Below are 15,746 nucleotides of genomic sequence, written 5' to 3'. Positions count from 1 at the left end.
AGAGAATTTGTTCATTCATTTCTCCTCACCTTGGAGACAGGTGGAGAATCTACAACTTAATCCTCACCAGAACTTCCATTGCCCCATAGCCCCCCACCCCCCCCAACACACACACAACTTGTAGGGTGAAAGTGCCCATTCTTTCTACAACCCAGGGATATGACAAAATAACCAGAACAGAGAAGATACCTGTTCTGTGAATGGAATGAGCCCGTCTCCCTCCTATGCCATGGGCAATCCCATGGCAAGAAGATGAACTGTTCTAAAAGATGAACAGAGAGCACCACAGGGCCACAATCAAGGATGAGGCTATAGAATGTCAATCCTTTGAGCTCTCTTCAGTGCACAAACACAACAAGAATGGCGAAGAGACAGTAGATTCTGAGAATGGTCTTTATGAGGGGGAACAGCAATGCAGGGAGAAAATTAGGGTGAATGGGAGTGGGGTGCTCTGGAGCATTAAGAAGGACCCCAGATTGAGCTATGTGCATCCCTCACTTGTGTCCAGCTCTACTGATTTCTCACAATGTGTGAGGGTACAGAAAAGCCAATAAAGGCGATTATTTTTTTTTAAAAAAAGGTAGTAGGAAGTCCTGAATTCCCTAGTAGGTGATTGTACATTTAATACAAAGAGGGATCAATACCTGTAATCTTATTTAATCCTTACAATTCTACAAAGTATCACCTTTTTTTTACAGAGGTGAAAATGAAGCTTAGAGAAGCCAAAGACTTGCCCAAGGTCACAGAGTTAAAGAGTGGCAAATCTGAGATTTAAACACACAGGATTTCCACAACAAGATGTTTCTATCCTGCAGTGCAAACTCAAAGCCTCTCTCATCCTAGAATATGAATGGAAGTGACTGACAGTTAAGTCATCTGCTAGCCGGCGCTCTGGGGCAGGCTAGGCGAGGACAAGCCACAGCTCCATTAGGAAGCGGCACTGGCATCCTCCACCTAAAGTCCCCAAATGACCTAGAAAGACCACAACTCCCTGGGAAACAAAGCTATTCCGTGTATCAATTCACTGCCACCCCTACTAAGGCCAGGATCCAGTTTTCTGATAGCTTTAACTTCCATTATTGGCCCTGAGTCACTGGACGGGAGCCCAGTTTCTAATTCTCAGGCTCACTATCAGTCTGCAAAGGCCAGGGTTATTTCCACCACTTTAACTTTCATGGAGTAGGAAGTGCTCTCACATGAAGAGCTAAAATGCCACATCAAGTTCATTTCTGATGAAGCCTATTTAAACAAATCCTATAAAGCAAAAGTCCCGAAAGCACTTTTGAGTTTCCAGAATGGAAAGGATCCAGGGAAATGAAAGCAAACACGATGCAGTCCTTGAGAGATTTCTTAGAAAAGCAAGAAAGGAGTCAACAGGAATTCCACTTCTCACTTCCTGGTTGGGGAAGGATATATGCTATTTATGGTATTTGCTTATGGAGTTGGAATTAAACTGCAAGATACATAGCCACAAGTTTGATTAATTCTTCCCAGACATCATGTGTAGAGTTCGTGGTGGTACAAGAAAAAAAAAAAAAAAAAGACAAAAGAGAGTCCTGTTATTAGTGTCTTCTCTCCCCCCCTCCCCCTGCATGGTGCTTGGATCAAACCCAGGACCTCATGCATGCTAGGCAAGTACACTACCACTGAACCACATCTCCAGGCCCCAAATTCTTTATTAAAATAAAAGTATAGTCAGGCACAGTGGCGCATGCCTATAATTCACAATGACTTGGGAGACTGAGGCAGGAGGATGGCAAGTCTGAAGCCAGTTTGGGCAACTTAGTGAAACCCAGACTCAAAATAAGATTAAAAGGTCTGGGGATATAACTCAGTGATAGAGTGCCCCTGGGAGCATTAAGAAGGACCCCAAATTGAGCTATGTGCATCCTTCACTGCGTCCAGCTCTACTGACTTCTCACAATGTGTGAGGGTACAGAAAAGCCAATAAAGGGAATTATTAAAAAAAAAAAAAAAGGTAATAGGAAACCCTGAATTCCCTAGTAGGTGATTGCACATTTAATAAAAAGAGGGTTCAATATCTGTAATCTTATTTAATCTTTACAATTCTACAAAGTATCACCATTTTTTACAGATGTGGAAATGAGGCTTAGAGAAGCCAAAAGAGTTGCCCAAGGTCACAGAGTTAAAGAGTTACAGTTAATAACCTTATTATTCAATTCTTAGTACAGATAAGAAAAAAAAATAGACCAATGATATCACAACTAAAACATGAATTTTCCTTTCCCTTTAAAAAAGTCTTTTGAAAGCCCCATATCTAAATTAGTTTTAGAAGCTGTAACTGTATACTAGACATTTGCAGCTCTACCATCAAAACTGGCAGCAATCTCTGGTAGTAACTGGTAAAGAGTTTTCTGCTTATAATTGCTTATCATTTCCACTAGGGCTCCAGCCATCCTTTCCCCAGCCCCCTGTGTTTCAGTCTTCCTAACCAGGTCATAAAATGGGGAAGTTTCAAGCTACTCTTCTTTCTACAAACACAAATTGTTTTCTTGAATGAAGACAAGTTTGTCATAAGACCATCAGTTCTTTCCCTTAATAATTGCTGTTCTTTCTTGAGCTACCTCCTCTCATCTCTAATGCTAGGTCTTTGACTTACTCGGAAAGCTTTCATTACTGTTAAGTCCTGTAGTTTTATTACTACTACAATGCTCTTCTTTAAAAGGCTTTTTATAAAGGATTAAGGTATAGTTTAGTAGCAAAACACCTGTTTAGGATGGGCAAGGCCACTACCACAAAATAAATAAAAGATGTTTTGTGAACATACATCATTCACAAGATATGCCATTGAATTGTGGTCTGAATCCCTGAGTTTATTTTATTTTATTATACTGAGGATTAAACCAGCAGCATTTAACCACTGAGCTATATCTCCAGCCCTTTTTAAGACAGAGTCTCGCTAAGTTACTTAGGGCCTTGCACTTGTGATCCTTCTGCCTCAGACTCTGGAGTCACTGGGATCACAAGTGTGCACCACCATGCCCAGCTTCATCCCTGATTTTATAGTCACATACGCTTCCCCCACAGCTGGGGACTGAAACCAGGACTTGCTCTACCACTGAATTACAACCCCAGCCATTCCTGTTTATATTTATGCTTCTGCCACTATCCGCCTGCCACTCCATGTTGCCAGTGCTCTTCTCAGACAGTCCATTCAGCCCCAGGACTAGGACATCCTCAACTCTTGGGTCATGAGTGTCCGTTGAGCTCCCTGGCTAGGAAACACCAGACAAGCACAAGCATCTCCTTCGGCTGCTCCTGAAAGTCATGGCCCTTGACAATATCTCAGAATGCAAGGAGAACATGCAAAGAATGTTCTTTTATAATTGTGTTCTTTGTGGCAATTCTAAAGTATTAACATTCAAAAAGAAGGTAAGTGAAGTATTGGGAAACCAGATCTTCATTGGGAGAATTGGGGTCTATTCCTAATTATGCAAGAGGAAACATTGTACTCAGGATAGGAACTGTATATAGGAGGATATTTGTCCCACTAAAGGTCACCTCCACTTAGGCAAAGTCAAGATCAGGTGGACTAAGTTAAAGATACCATCTTTACCACTTTTGCATGGAAATTTAAGAGCCAGGGCTTTGCTGGCTGAGGACTAGACATTGCTTTTCTTTTTCTTTCTTTTTACAGAACTCGGGGACTGAACCCAGGATCTTGTGCATACTAGGCAAGTTCTCTATCACTGAACTACATCCCCTAAATCCTTTTTCTTTTTAAAAAAAATATTTATAGCTGTAGATAGACCCAATACCTTCATTTTATTTATATATTTTTATGTGGTGCTGAGGATTGAATTCAGTGCCTCACATGTGCTAGTGCTCTACCACTGAGCTTCCTTTTTGTTCATTTTTTATTTTTTGGTTCTGGGGATTGAACTCAGGGACACTCAATCACTAAGCCACATCCCCAGGCCTATTTTGTATTAGAGACAGGGTCTTAGCGCCTCACTTTGCTGAGGCTGCCTTTGAACTCACAATCCTCCCAATCTCAGCCTCCCAAGCTACTGGGATTACGGGCATGTGCTACCACACCTGGCCCCTCATGTTATTTCTTGAGACAAGGTCTCACTAAATTGCTAAAACTGGCCTCAAACTTTTAATCCTCCTGCCTCAGCCTCCTGAGTTGCTGGGATTACAGGTATGTGCTACCACTTCCTAGCTTAGAAATTATATTTCTGATACTAATAGGCATTGTACTGTCAAGAAATATTAAAAGAAGACAAGAAAAGATAAAGTGATACAGATAAGGAAGAGAGACTTTTACAGCAGAATTTGAGATAACCTTGTTTAAAAGTTTCCTTAGCTTTCTTGCCATGCAAGAGCTACATAAGTACAACATAAACCCATAAAGAAAAAGTGAGCACAGAACTGCAGTCTCTCTACCAGTCTCTAACTTGGACTTTTGAGGATTTTTTTTCTCCAGCAAAGTAGCTCTATACTTAGTAAGGATAAAAACCCATTTTTAAGCAAGTGAAGACACCCTATAAGTGTTAAAGTGGTGATGTATGTAAATAGTGTTTTAGAAAGCCTCAGGATAATAGATGGTTCTGGAATAGCTTAGTTCAGTAATTCCAACTTTGATCCCCTAGGGTTGTTTCAATGTCTGGACCTTCTCTCATTCTCTCCACCCAACTCCACCCTCCCAGTCCAGCAAAGCTCTAGATAAGAATATAAGGCTCTGTTGACCGGGAGACTATACTTGAAATTGTTAGTCTTCCCTAGGAACCTCATACAGGGCAAGAAACAGCAGCCAACTAATCATCTCAGCCCTGTAGGGTCTCCTAGCTGCCTCTCAAAGTCTGCTGTCCCTTTAAATGAAGGAGCAGAGCCTTCTAAGTCATCTGGACTTCTTCCAAATCTGTCATCTTATGAGACTCAAGGTTCATCTCCCCATTTTATTTCTTGGGTGCAGAATCCCGAAGGTCTCTAACAAGTGAAGTTCTTTTGTTGAGAAAGAACTGGACAGGAAAGCTGACTTAAACATAAACACACGCTCATATGGCCCTTGACCTCTGATGGGGTTATATACTTGCACACACCTTGTAAATTGAAAATATCTTACACTGAAAGGGCATTTATTACATCTGATTACAAAACAGTAGCTGTAGAGTCTGTGTGGTTGCCCTTCCTGCCGGTGCGGTTTACTTGGAGCTTCAGTTCACTGCCACTGCCCAGCATCAAGAAAGACTATTGTACTCCTTAAGGTCTCTGACGTTAACTTGAAAACTACTGCTAGAGAGCAGCTTGAACTCACAGCTCGTTGATTATGCAAAACCTGTGTTCCAGTCATTCCACCCTCCTCTACCTAGCTTGCGAATGATTTAAAGAGTTCTGTATCCAGCCATGTTATTCCGCACCTGGGCAAGTATTCGGTACCTCACCTGTTTCAAATGCTCCCCAAGTGTTTTCCATTACCCAGGCAGCTTTCCAATCCCATGTTTATATTATTTTCCAGTCTACAAAATATCTTTACGTGTTCCCATTAGATCCTTAAAATTTCATTGTGAGACAGGCATGCATAATCTGTATTTTCCAGATGGAAAAGCAGAGGTCTACCTGACTAATTAAATGATAGAAGAGGGAGGGAAGCCAACCATATTTTGCGCGCGCTATGTTTCATTGCCTCCCAGACAGTATTGTTTCTGAGCTCAAACTTTTTGTAAGCTAGACAGTCTCTGGAGGAAAGCATTTGAATGTATTAATGTCCTTGGGATGTGCAAATAAAACCCCTAAGTGTCCAAAGTTAAGGCACAACGCCATGTGATGTGAATATAAAAATTATTTACATGCGTTCCTGGGCTAGATAAAAGACCTAACTCTTGCCTCACCCAGGAAGGAGGTCCTGCGCCTGGAGTGGTATCGCTTCGCTGGGCCTGTTTCTCTCTCTGTGAAGGGCTGCATTTATAGTCTAAATTGGATGGTGCGGGTCTCTCCCGCTCCCTCGCCAAGTTTCAGCCGGGTCTCGCTGAAGTCAGTGGGTCACGTGACAAAGCCCAGGCGGGAGCCCAGCAGCTCTCGCAAATGCCGGCACCTCGTGCAAAACCCGTGCGGAGCGGCGCGGGCCCTGAGCCGGTTGCCAGGGAGGCGCCGGCCTCTCATGAGGCGGGGAGCCAGGGCCCGCGCCCCTAGGGGCCTGAGGGAGTTTACCAACCGTGCGGGAGTTCGCGTCTGTCCACCACCTAGAGGCACCGATGACGCATGCGCGGCCCCGCCCCGCTGACACATACAAACACACACACCACCCCTCCCGCTGGCTGCAAAACCTGTGCGTGCGCCTCATTAACACAGTTCAAGGGCACTGGAGATTAGGATGGGCTTTACACGCAGACCAGACCCGAGAGTGAAGCCATCCCTGGAGATCATCTACACTGCTGGAGCAGGGGTTCTGAGGCTTGTTAGAATCCCAGATTTCTGCCCCCCCACCCCCAGGAGTCTAGGACCCAGGAATTTCCATTCTTCAATCACCACAGGTAATTCTGAGATAAGTAGTTCTCATTGGCTGGACTTACCCTCCTATTTCAAGAAATGCAGTGATTGGGACAGAAGTCAAGAACCGATGGACTCAAGATTGAACAGAGGCAATTATGTGTCGTGGCATAGCTTGATGCGGAACCCAGTTTTCTTGACGCATTCTCGTACTTCCAACTCCTTCCTCTTTCCCTCTTGCTGCATTTTCAGTGTCTAGTTTAATCAGCACCAGGCAGGCTGGCAGGCAGTCCATTCACATTGGTTGGGCTAACTAAAGACTGGAAATCTCTTTCCCAGAACACCAGACAACTCCAACAAACTCCTCTCCTAGCACTAATCCTCACTCAGCACTGCTTCGAACTGCACAGGGTTTGGGGTACCCTGAAGAAAGTTATGCTTACCCCCAGCAAACAATGGCCTGTGTGGGTGTACAAACACACACCCATACACTCTTCTCTGTGTGCAGTCATGAAGGACTGTCCCACACAATCTGACAAGAATGTTAAATACTCCCATGTCTGAGTGTGTGGAGTTTGGAAGGGTCTGCCCAGTCCCTGTGTGTTGGATTCTGGCTCAAGTTTAGGCACGTTCAGTATCAGACAGTGGCCTCAGTCCAAGACGGCTGGATCTTGTGCACAGACAGCCACTTTCAATGGCCTTGGACAAGGAAACAAGACACTCCCTTGCATATCCTCATAAGAAGCATCTGGGAATAAACAGAACTGAGATCCCCCCACACACATTCACAACCCTGTTGGAGTCAGCAAGTTTCCTCCCCAGGACAAAACCTGGAAGACAATGCTTGCCTGTGGGGGTAGAGAGGAGGGGGTTGGGGTTGTAGGGCCCTATTTGTTTTCAGAATCCCCCATCCTTTTAGAGGGAGAGCAGCTAACAATTCTTCTGAGAATGCGGACAATTCCACTCTCTGCAATAGTCCTCAGAAGTGTTCTGAAGAATGAAGTTGGTTGCTCTCTAAGCCACTCCAACACTCTGTCCAGAACTGTGTCATCTTCTGTCCCTCTCAAACCCCTGTCCCTCATTATCTTTCCCGTCCCAGTCTGGCTCATCTCAAAACCTCAAGGCTTTCCGAGAAAGCCAGGAACACAGCTGAGTTCCAATCTCCCCGGGGAGTTCCAACGCTCCCTCCTGGCTCCAGATGTAAAGGAACAGCTGTGGAGGTGGCAGGAGGCCCAGTTGGCAGTGGAGTAGGGACTGGGAAGATGGAGAACAAAAGCCAGAGATACAGGCAAACGGCAGGGCTGTTAGAATTCTAGGGACTTGGGAAAGAAACTGTCTCATCCCCTGGCCAGGAGACTGGCTGCCAGGCCTTGCCAGATTCCTCTGGTGCTGCCCTCCAATTCTGGCAGCCTGTGCCACTGGCAGGGCCTTCCATAAACTCTGTTTTATGATTCCCACTTAATCTGAGAAGGGAAAATTGGCTTGCTTTGTCTGACCCCACCCCTGTCCTTAAAACATGCACTTCCCAGCATGAGCTTTTGGTAATTGAAGAATGGTGAGGGAGAGAGGAGACAGGAAAGGATTCTACCCCTCCATCAGACACCCTCTTTCCCCCTCCTTCCCTCTTCCTGGGAAGTAAACCAGGATGCTGAATGCAGGCTGGGTGTCCACAGCAAGGCCACTCCAGGTACCACTTGCTGTCCTGCTGTGCCTGGTGATACTGTGCAACTGGGCACAGGGTATAGTCTCAGTAATAATTATTCCTCAAATGGCAATGTCCTGCTCTGGGTGCACTGTCACACCCCCATCTGTGTCCTCCCCAATCTGAAAGGACACAGGGTCTCACACCTGCTTCCGTTTTAGGAAAAATATTTTAATGGTAGGTTTGAAACCTCTTTTTCTGAGGTCCCCTTCTTGGTAGAACCCCTTCACCCATGTTCTTCCCAGTCCAGCTGGGAAGTAACAGCTCCTCTCTGGAGGACACCCAACCACTCCTGGTGACTCGCCCTCCTGGGAGGCCAGCTCTGGGTCTAGGCTTTGGTGGGCCCATCACAAGTAAGTTTTTATAAAAAGTGGGCAGAACACTGTACTGTGCCCCTTTTCTGGATGCCATGGGACCAGCCCACAGCACTTTCCTACCCCTTAATTAAATAGCCCATTAAATAATCTCTTGGTGCTAGCAGAGGGGGTACTCAGCAACAAGTACCCTGGCTTGGCCGGGTCCCTGTGGTCCCAGTGCCTATACCATGACTGGATCTGGGACCCCTCAGGTAGCCAGGGGCATGGCCTCATCTCAGATTGGGCCAGTTCCAAGACCCCCCTCCCCAAACAGGAGAGAGTGAGTTCAAGGGGGTTGTGCTGGCACCAGGCATCCCTGTAACCATGGACAGGGGTCCCTCAGGCAGTGGAGTAGGCAACCCTCAAGGGTTACAGCTCTGGCCTAAGTCAGAAGTACGTGAGGTTCTTCACAGCTCCAATCTCCAGCATCCGCTTGATGGCCAAGGCCTCTTGGGACACGTTGTGGCCTGACCCCTGTGGAGACAGCCAAGGAAGTATATTGAGGGGCTCCCAGGGACCTCCCTGTCCTTCCCCATGGCCCCACACTTCTTGGGAGGTCTTTCCCTGTGTTGGCTCTTGGAAGGAAGGCAGATACACATGGCCAAATACAGAAGATCCCAGCCAGGGGTTCAGAGCTCTGACTCTGACTGACCTCATAGTGAGGCACCTCTGGGTGCCTTCACCTCTCTCTCACCCAATGTCTCTCTGTAGTCTGGTCCCCAGACCCATCTGAGCCACGGAACTCCCAAGCAGGGCCACTTACCGCCATGGACTTGAGTGTGATCTGCTCATAGTAGTGAATGGTCTGCTTCTTATTGTAGGCATCTGGGTAGCCAAAGCCTGCAATGTGCACTGAGTCGCAGAGGTGAAGGGCCAGGGTGATGGCCAACAGACCTGTGGTTGGTTTCTGAGGGACAAGACAGGGGAGGCATCAGAGGGTGTCCTGCTCCTCCCCTTTCTTCTGTGTCAGTGCTCTGATGGAATTTTTGGAGTCATGGACATGTGCTTCTTCTGCACTAATAGAACAGCTCCTAGTCAGCTGAGCACTGGAATGGGGCTAGTGCAGATAAAGAAGCAGATATTTTTTTCTATGAAATTTTAATTCATTAAATTTTTTTGTGGTATTGGTACTGATGAATGAACCCAGGGGCACTTTACTAATGAGCTACATCTCCAGCCCTTTTATTTATTGAGACAAGATCTCACTAAGTTGCTGAGACCAGCCTCCTGCCACAGCCTCTCAACTCTCTGAGATTACAAGTATGTGCTGCCCCCTAGCTCATGCATTCTAGTTGGAGCAGTCTACTGAGCTATACCCTTAGCCCAAGTTAACTAAACTTTAAATTTAAGCAGCCACATGTCGCAAGTGGCTACCATAATGGATCATACAGTTCCACATATCTGGGGGGAGGGGTTGGTCCTTGAAGAAAGACAATGGGAATCAGGATGACAATAATGGCAATCGTCATAATACTATTGCTTTTTGAGTACTTACTATGTGCCAGACACTATGTTAAGTGTTAACATAGTATGTAATACATCATCTCAACTAGTCCTCCCCAAAACACTTGCTATTTTAGTATTAGCTCCATTTTATGAAAGAAAAACTAAGGCTTACAACTATTAAGCAACTCAGTGAAAAGGAGGAAGGGATCTGCTATGTGACCCTTCATGGGATGGGCTCTCCCCTTCTATAAAGTGGGGATATTAATACCTTTCCTATCCAACTTTTGGACCACTATAGGACCTCACTTCCTCTACCTCTAATTCATCCACAGGGATGGGCAACCTGATGTTCAGACTTCACACGACTTGCCTTCCTCAGCTCCAGCAACCTATTTTGCAGAGCATCTCAGCTGCCCACTCCATTTGGGAACTACCTTCTGATGTGTCAGCCCTGAATGACAGTTTTCCCAGTTTTTCCTCCAGCATCCCTTTCGAGCTCTTGGTCTTCTCATTTCTGTCCCCTGCCTCGACTCTTTTTCACCCTTGTTGCTTTAACCGCCCCCTGCGGTCTCTCATCCAGTTTGAGCCCTGCAGAACCATACTGCCATCTCCTAGTTAATTCTGCCTGGACATGGGTTCCTCAAACTCACCATGCTCTTCTTCTTTCCTGCATTCTCTGAACTAATTAAATATATTACCATCCATCCACTTGTCCAAATTGGAAACCAAGAACTGGTCATATACCTTTCAACCCCAGAATCCTAGGAGGATCCCTATTGAATCTCACTTTTGTATAATCTACTCCCCTCAAAGGTAGATGAAAATTGCCTACGGGATAAATACATTATGCTTCATTATGTTACTTTACATGGCAGAGTTGGCCAGAAGAGAGGAGATGATCCTGATGGGATGACCTAATTACCTAAACCTTTAAATCTGGGTGTTGAGGTCAGAGATGAAAGAAGTCAGAGATCTGAAGCACAAGAAGGATTTATCCTGCTTGAAGTCACTGGCTTGATGATTCTTGCCATATGGATCCCTCACTTAGCTGACAGCCAGCAAGGACATGGGGACCTCAGTCCTGCACCACTGGAACCCAATTCTCTCAATAGCAAGAATGATTTTTCCCCAAAAGCCTCCAGACAAGAACTCAGTTCTTGTGACCAGTCTTGTGACACCCTAAAAACAGCCTACAGGAATATGACCTAATATGTGAGTATTATTTTAGGCCACTAAGCTCATGGTAAATCAGTTAGGCAGCAAGGAAAAAATCAAGACAATGTCAAGTCTGTGTCCAATCCTTCCTTTTCCTTTCCCACTGCTAGGAGCTGGATTCAGTTACTTACCTCCTTGTACCTCTCTCTCTAGCCTTCACTCTAGTCTATGTTCCCATGGCATACGGTGTTTCTTGCTGCCCCTCAATTCCACTTGCACTGAAACAACTTAGTGGCTGGAGGAGAAGTTTGGTATTGCCAAATGGAAGGATTTTCCCCAATTCCCTGCTTGTTGGGCCCCATGATCCCTCCAGGCCAACCCCAGTACTACTTCTTGTGGGGAGTCCCCCAGACTGCCCGCAGAAGAAGTGTGCCCCTTTTCTGAGTCCCACTGCCTTTGCAACATTTTATCACTCATAGTGCAACCTGGAGGCTCATTCTGCTACAATGCCTCTCCTTAGGACAAGGAGCACATCTCTCTCACAAGAATACAGGGCTGGAGCCTGGCACTGAGCAATCACACAAGTAGACATTCAACACATGACACTGAGTAACAGTAGATATTCAGTCAAGAATAAAATGATTAGCCAGGCATGATGACATATGCCTGTAATTCCAGCAACTCAGGGGAAGTGAAGCAGGAGAATCACAAGTTCGAGATCAACCTGGGCAACTCAGCAGGACTCTGTCTCAAAACGAAAAAGGCTGGGGATGTAGCTCAGCAGTAGAGCACCCTGGGTTCAATTCCTAATACCAGAAAAGGGGGGGCATTTATTCAAAAGTTGGAAAATATTTACTGAGGAAGCACTGCATTCCAATTTCCATGATAGGCATTTTACGTAATTAATCATTTCTTAAATTCTATAATGGTCTTAAAAGTCAGAATGAGTATTATCCCCATCATACAGACAAGAAAACGGAGGGACCAAGTGGTAGAACTGCCCAGTGCTATACAGTAAGAGGTACAGCTCAGAATCCTGTCTATGACAGTTGGTTTTGCTCCCTCCAACATCCCGCACAGCACCCTGAGGGGGTATAAGATATGTGGATAAGTTCTTGGGAAACTACAAAGTGGATTACAACCTACCAGCTAAAGACCTCAGGGCACTAAGAGCTGAAATCAAAACTGTGACTCACAAAACAATACCACGACTTCTGTGACATAACATAGCAAACCATGACATGCAAGGCAGACTGCTAAAGCTCAGACTCTCTTAATTCAATCAGACCAATATGTTCCAAGATAAGATCACAGACTAAGCATCTAACAACTCTACACAGGCTTAAGCTGTTCCAAAGATAGAACCAGAGACTCTTCCAGCAGCTCCCAGTTTACAAATTCTGACCAGCGCCTGCCAAAACCACCCTCTAACTCCAGCCCCCAAATCCAACACATACCTCTTGCTCATTTCCCCTGTGGAGATGCCCCACAATTCCCCAAGGCATGAACTCTCCCTGCCACGACAGGCTAATAAATCTACCTCTAATTACAGGTCTGTTCCTGAAGGTCAAGTGTAAGTTGCTCTCTCTTATTATTCTCCCTGCTCCCATATCCCTCTGTGTCACCTCCCCACCCCCTCCACAGGACCCCAACCCTCAGGCCTGGGCTTCTTGTCACCAGCCCATCGTCACCTGTTTAATCTTTCGCGGCTGTTGCATTGGCAGGCTCAACAGTTTGTCAGCTGCAATCTCCATGAAGAAGGGATTGAGAATCCGAATCTGTTTGGGGTTGACGTCCCAGATGAGGGGGGGCTGTTTCCAGAAACCTTTTCGCACCTAGGGGGATGGGGTTGGAAGGGAGAGACATGAGAGTGGATGAACACCTGTTTTCTCCATTCCAACTCAGTCTGTGGTCATCAGCATGGGGTCCAAGTGTAGGCAGAAGGCCTTGGGAGTGCAGGTAAAAGGGAAGGGAGGTGGCCTGTGCCAGAGATGGAGGGAGACAGGCGAAAAGTGGGGTACCACCTCAGGGAGGCCAGGTGACAAGGTATGTAGAGTATGGGGTCCAACAACCTAAATATTCAAACAGGAAGAAGGGGCCTCAGCTTTAGGCTGTCTAAACACTTGGCAAAAATGCCAGATGGGATAGTTCAGGCTTCAACCAGATGGCAAGGTGAGGGAGTAGGCTCGTTCTGGGGACCATCTGGAAGGGCTCACAGCTTGTTGTTCTGGCCTGCTCCTCGCTGCCTGGAGGTGACTGCTGGAGGGCGCCTCTGCCCCCATGTTTCACATAGGCAGACACATTCTGGTAGCTTTCCTGTACCAGACTCCTCAAGTGTGGGAGGGCCTTTGGCTGCCACTGCCTGACTCCTACAGGTTTTTGAGCCAGGCTACTGGGTAGTTTATCGGAAGCCCTGCAGGACACTGCCCTTGGCAGGAAGCCTAAGGCACTGACCTCTGAGAGCCTGGTTCATGCTGTCCAATCACCAGACCTTTAGGGCTGCAGGACAGGAATTGTGGAGCGTGAGATCCTAACTTGGACAGAGTCCCCATGGGCCCATCCCCCATTTACCCGCTTCTTATCACTCAGGATGGTCTCAATCCAGTGGAAATCCATCGCCTTGAAAGCTACTAGAACCAGGAGTGTGTCTGGGTTGTTCTCCACTTTGGGGTCAAAGTGGGCAGATTCAGGGTAAAAGAGACGCATGGTGGTCTTGGAGCCCACATCTCCCTCGTAGCCAGCCACTGGGGCATTGTTCAATCTAGGGCAGGGGAAAGGAAGCCTGTTATTAGAACCTCCCTTTCCCCACCTGTCTACAGTCCCCTGCTTGGGATACCCAGCGTCCCAATAGAATTGGGAAGGGACAGTCATACACACCTGATGACCACATCATACTTGTTGATGGCATCTCCCAGGGAGCTGTTCCGTAGTCGATGCCCATTGCCCACCACGACACAGCGGCGACACTTGAGACTGCATGGGAAGAGGAGTCATCAAACCCAGGAGTCCTTGCTCTACTTAACTCTCACAGCTCTGGATCTGTCTGGGGCTCATCTCAGGAGCACTTCCTCCACTCTCTGCAGCCCCTGGTCCCCATGGAGCAGGCATCACCAAGTAGCCCTGCTTATTATCATGATGACTTTGTAATTCTGGGCCTTAAAGGGAGAGGTAACTACCTTGAGCAGAACATGGCAGAGAGGCAAGGAGGTAAGATGCAATGGGACCAATGCAGAGCTCCCTTGCAGGGAGCCTAGTCCTGCCTATTGCCATGGAAATACCCTCAGCATCCTCTGGCACCTGGATGCCCAGGCTAGGTTACTGTGGGGGTTGGCATACCTATATCCCCGAGAGATAAGCAGGTTAGGAAGGAGGATCAAATTTGCCACAGGGAACCCTCAACAGGAGGCTCACTGGGATGGTGCTGAGCCATGACAATTTCACACTGGGGCAGGAAAGAGGAAGAGACACCCAGTCTTGAATAGGAGGAGTTATCTTCTTACCTCTGGATGCTCTCAGGTATGGAGTAGCTGGTGATGGCTAGCACCCGGAGGAGCAGGTCCTCTACAAACAGAACAAATGGAAAGGAATGAGACAGCAGTCACGAGCATCCTGAAGGCTGCCTGCCCTGCTCCATTCCTTAGAGCACTGATCCTTCTTCCACCTTGATCCTGATGCCTGGGCCCAGCTTAGAACTTAGGCACAGAGAGAGTGGTTGGCAAAGAACAGGCATCAGTGTGGCCAACATGATCCACTATATCTGCTAAGCTGGGCAGAAACTTACCACTTCCCTTGGTCCCATAGGGCAGCTCATAGGCAGATGGCGTCTTGACCCAGAAATAATCTTTAAGCTGCAGGAAGATGGGCTGATCTCGGGAGTGGCTGCATGGGGTGGAGATGAAAAGGGGATTAATTTAGATGCCAGGGCAGGGTCAGGTCTCTGACTAATATTACATGGTCTTTCCTTTACCCTCTGGCTTTGCCTAACTTGTGTCCACCAGCACAGCCCCCTCCCTCCAGCCAGCCAACATTGAGGCTGAAGCCCTCAATTTTGGCGCTCCCCATACCTTGTCCTCTCCCCTCAGCCTCACGTACTTACTTGCCAAAGATCTTAGAGGCCTTCCTTTCTGCCTCACCCTGGAAGCATGGCTCCTTCTTCTCTGGGATGGGAAAATAAAAACTGGAGACAGAGAGGAGAAGGGAGCCCCAGTCAGATCTGGGGCCCCATGGTCAGGGTTCCAGGTAGCCCCTACCTCCCCCATGGCACACAAGTCTCAAAGCCCTGAGATGTGACTTGCAGGGTAGAAACTTTTTAGCTCAAGTCCTTTTTTTGCAGTGCTGGGGATCAAAGCCAGGGTCTTAAGCATGCTAGATAAGCACTCTACCTCTGAACTACATCCCTAGCCCCTCAACTCACATTCTAGTTTGAACTCTAATCACTAAGGATCCAACTCTTCCTGCCCCTGCACTCCCTTTGGGGATCAGGGGAATCATCCAGATCCTACCCACAGCAATGGCCACCCACAGCAATGGTCACCCACCACAATGGCAACCCACCCTCAATGGAAGGACTCTGTCCTAGTAGTTGGAGAGGAAGAGTCATGACCTGGCTCTCAGAACCCTCCTGCCCTGCTAAC

At 47.0% G+C, this 15,746-nt stretch overlaps 1 protein-coding gene across 12 annotated transcripts in view; it reads right to left on the bottom strand.

Annotated features, from left to right (window-relative positions):
• Positions 1 to 8,305: 8,305 nt before the first annotated feature.
• The window catches only part of St3gal4 (ST3 beta-galactoside alpha-2,3-sialyltransferase 4), a 46,936-nt gene continuing 39,495 nt past the window's right edge, over positions 8,306 to 15,746 (bottom strand). For 6 of the 12 annotated variants that reach the window (XM_048796148.1, XM_048796149.1, XM_015499025.2 and 3 more), the window contains 8 exons: positions 15,209 to 15,325; positions 14,894 to 14,991; positions 14,613 to 14,673; positions 13,990 to 14,085; positions 13,684 to 13,873; positions 12,804 to 12,947; positions 9,275 to 9,418; positions 8,306 to 8,985 (listed from right to left, as the gene is read on the bottom strand). In XM_048796148.1, coding sequence (XP_048652105.1) covers positions 8,899 to 8,985; positions 9,275 to 9,418; positions 12,804 to 12,947; positions 13,684 to 13,873; positions 13,990 to 14,085; positions 14,613 to 14,673; positions 14,894 to 14,991; positions 15,209 to 15,325 — 937 coding nt within the window. In that variant the 3' untranslated portion in view covers positions 8,306 to 8,898. The remainder of the gene's footprint in view (positions 8,986 to 9,274; positions 9,419 to 12,803; positions 12,948 to 13,683; positions 13,874 to 13,989; positions 14,086 to 14,612; positions 14,674 to 14,893; positions 14,992 to 15,208; positions 15,326 to 15,746) is intronic. The other 6 variants (XM_015499028.2, XM_015499029.2, XM_048796153.1 and 3 more) reach the window with 1 other exon arrangement.

Source organism: Marmota marmota, unplaced genomic scaffold, assembly GCF_001458135.2.
Source record: "Marmota marmota marmota unplaced genomic scaffold, marMar, whole genome shotgun sequence".
NCBI classification, from domain to species: domain Eukaryota; kingdom Metazoa; phylum Chordata; class Mammalia; order Rodentia; family Sciuridae; genus Marmota; species Marmota marmota.
This window is presented reverse-complemented; position numbering and strand designations above follow the sequence as displayed.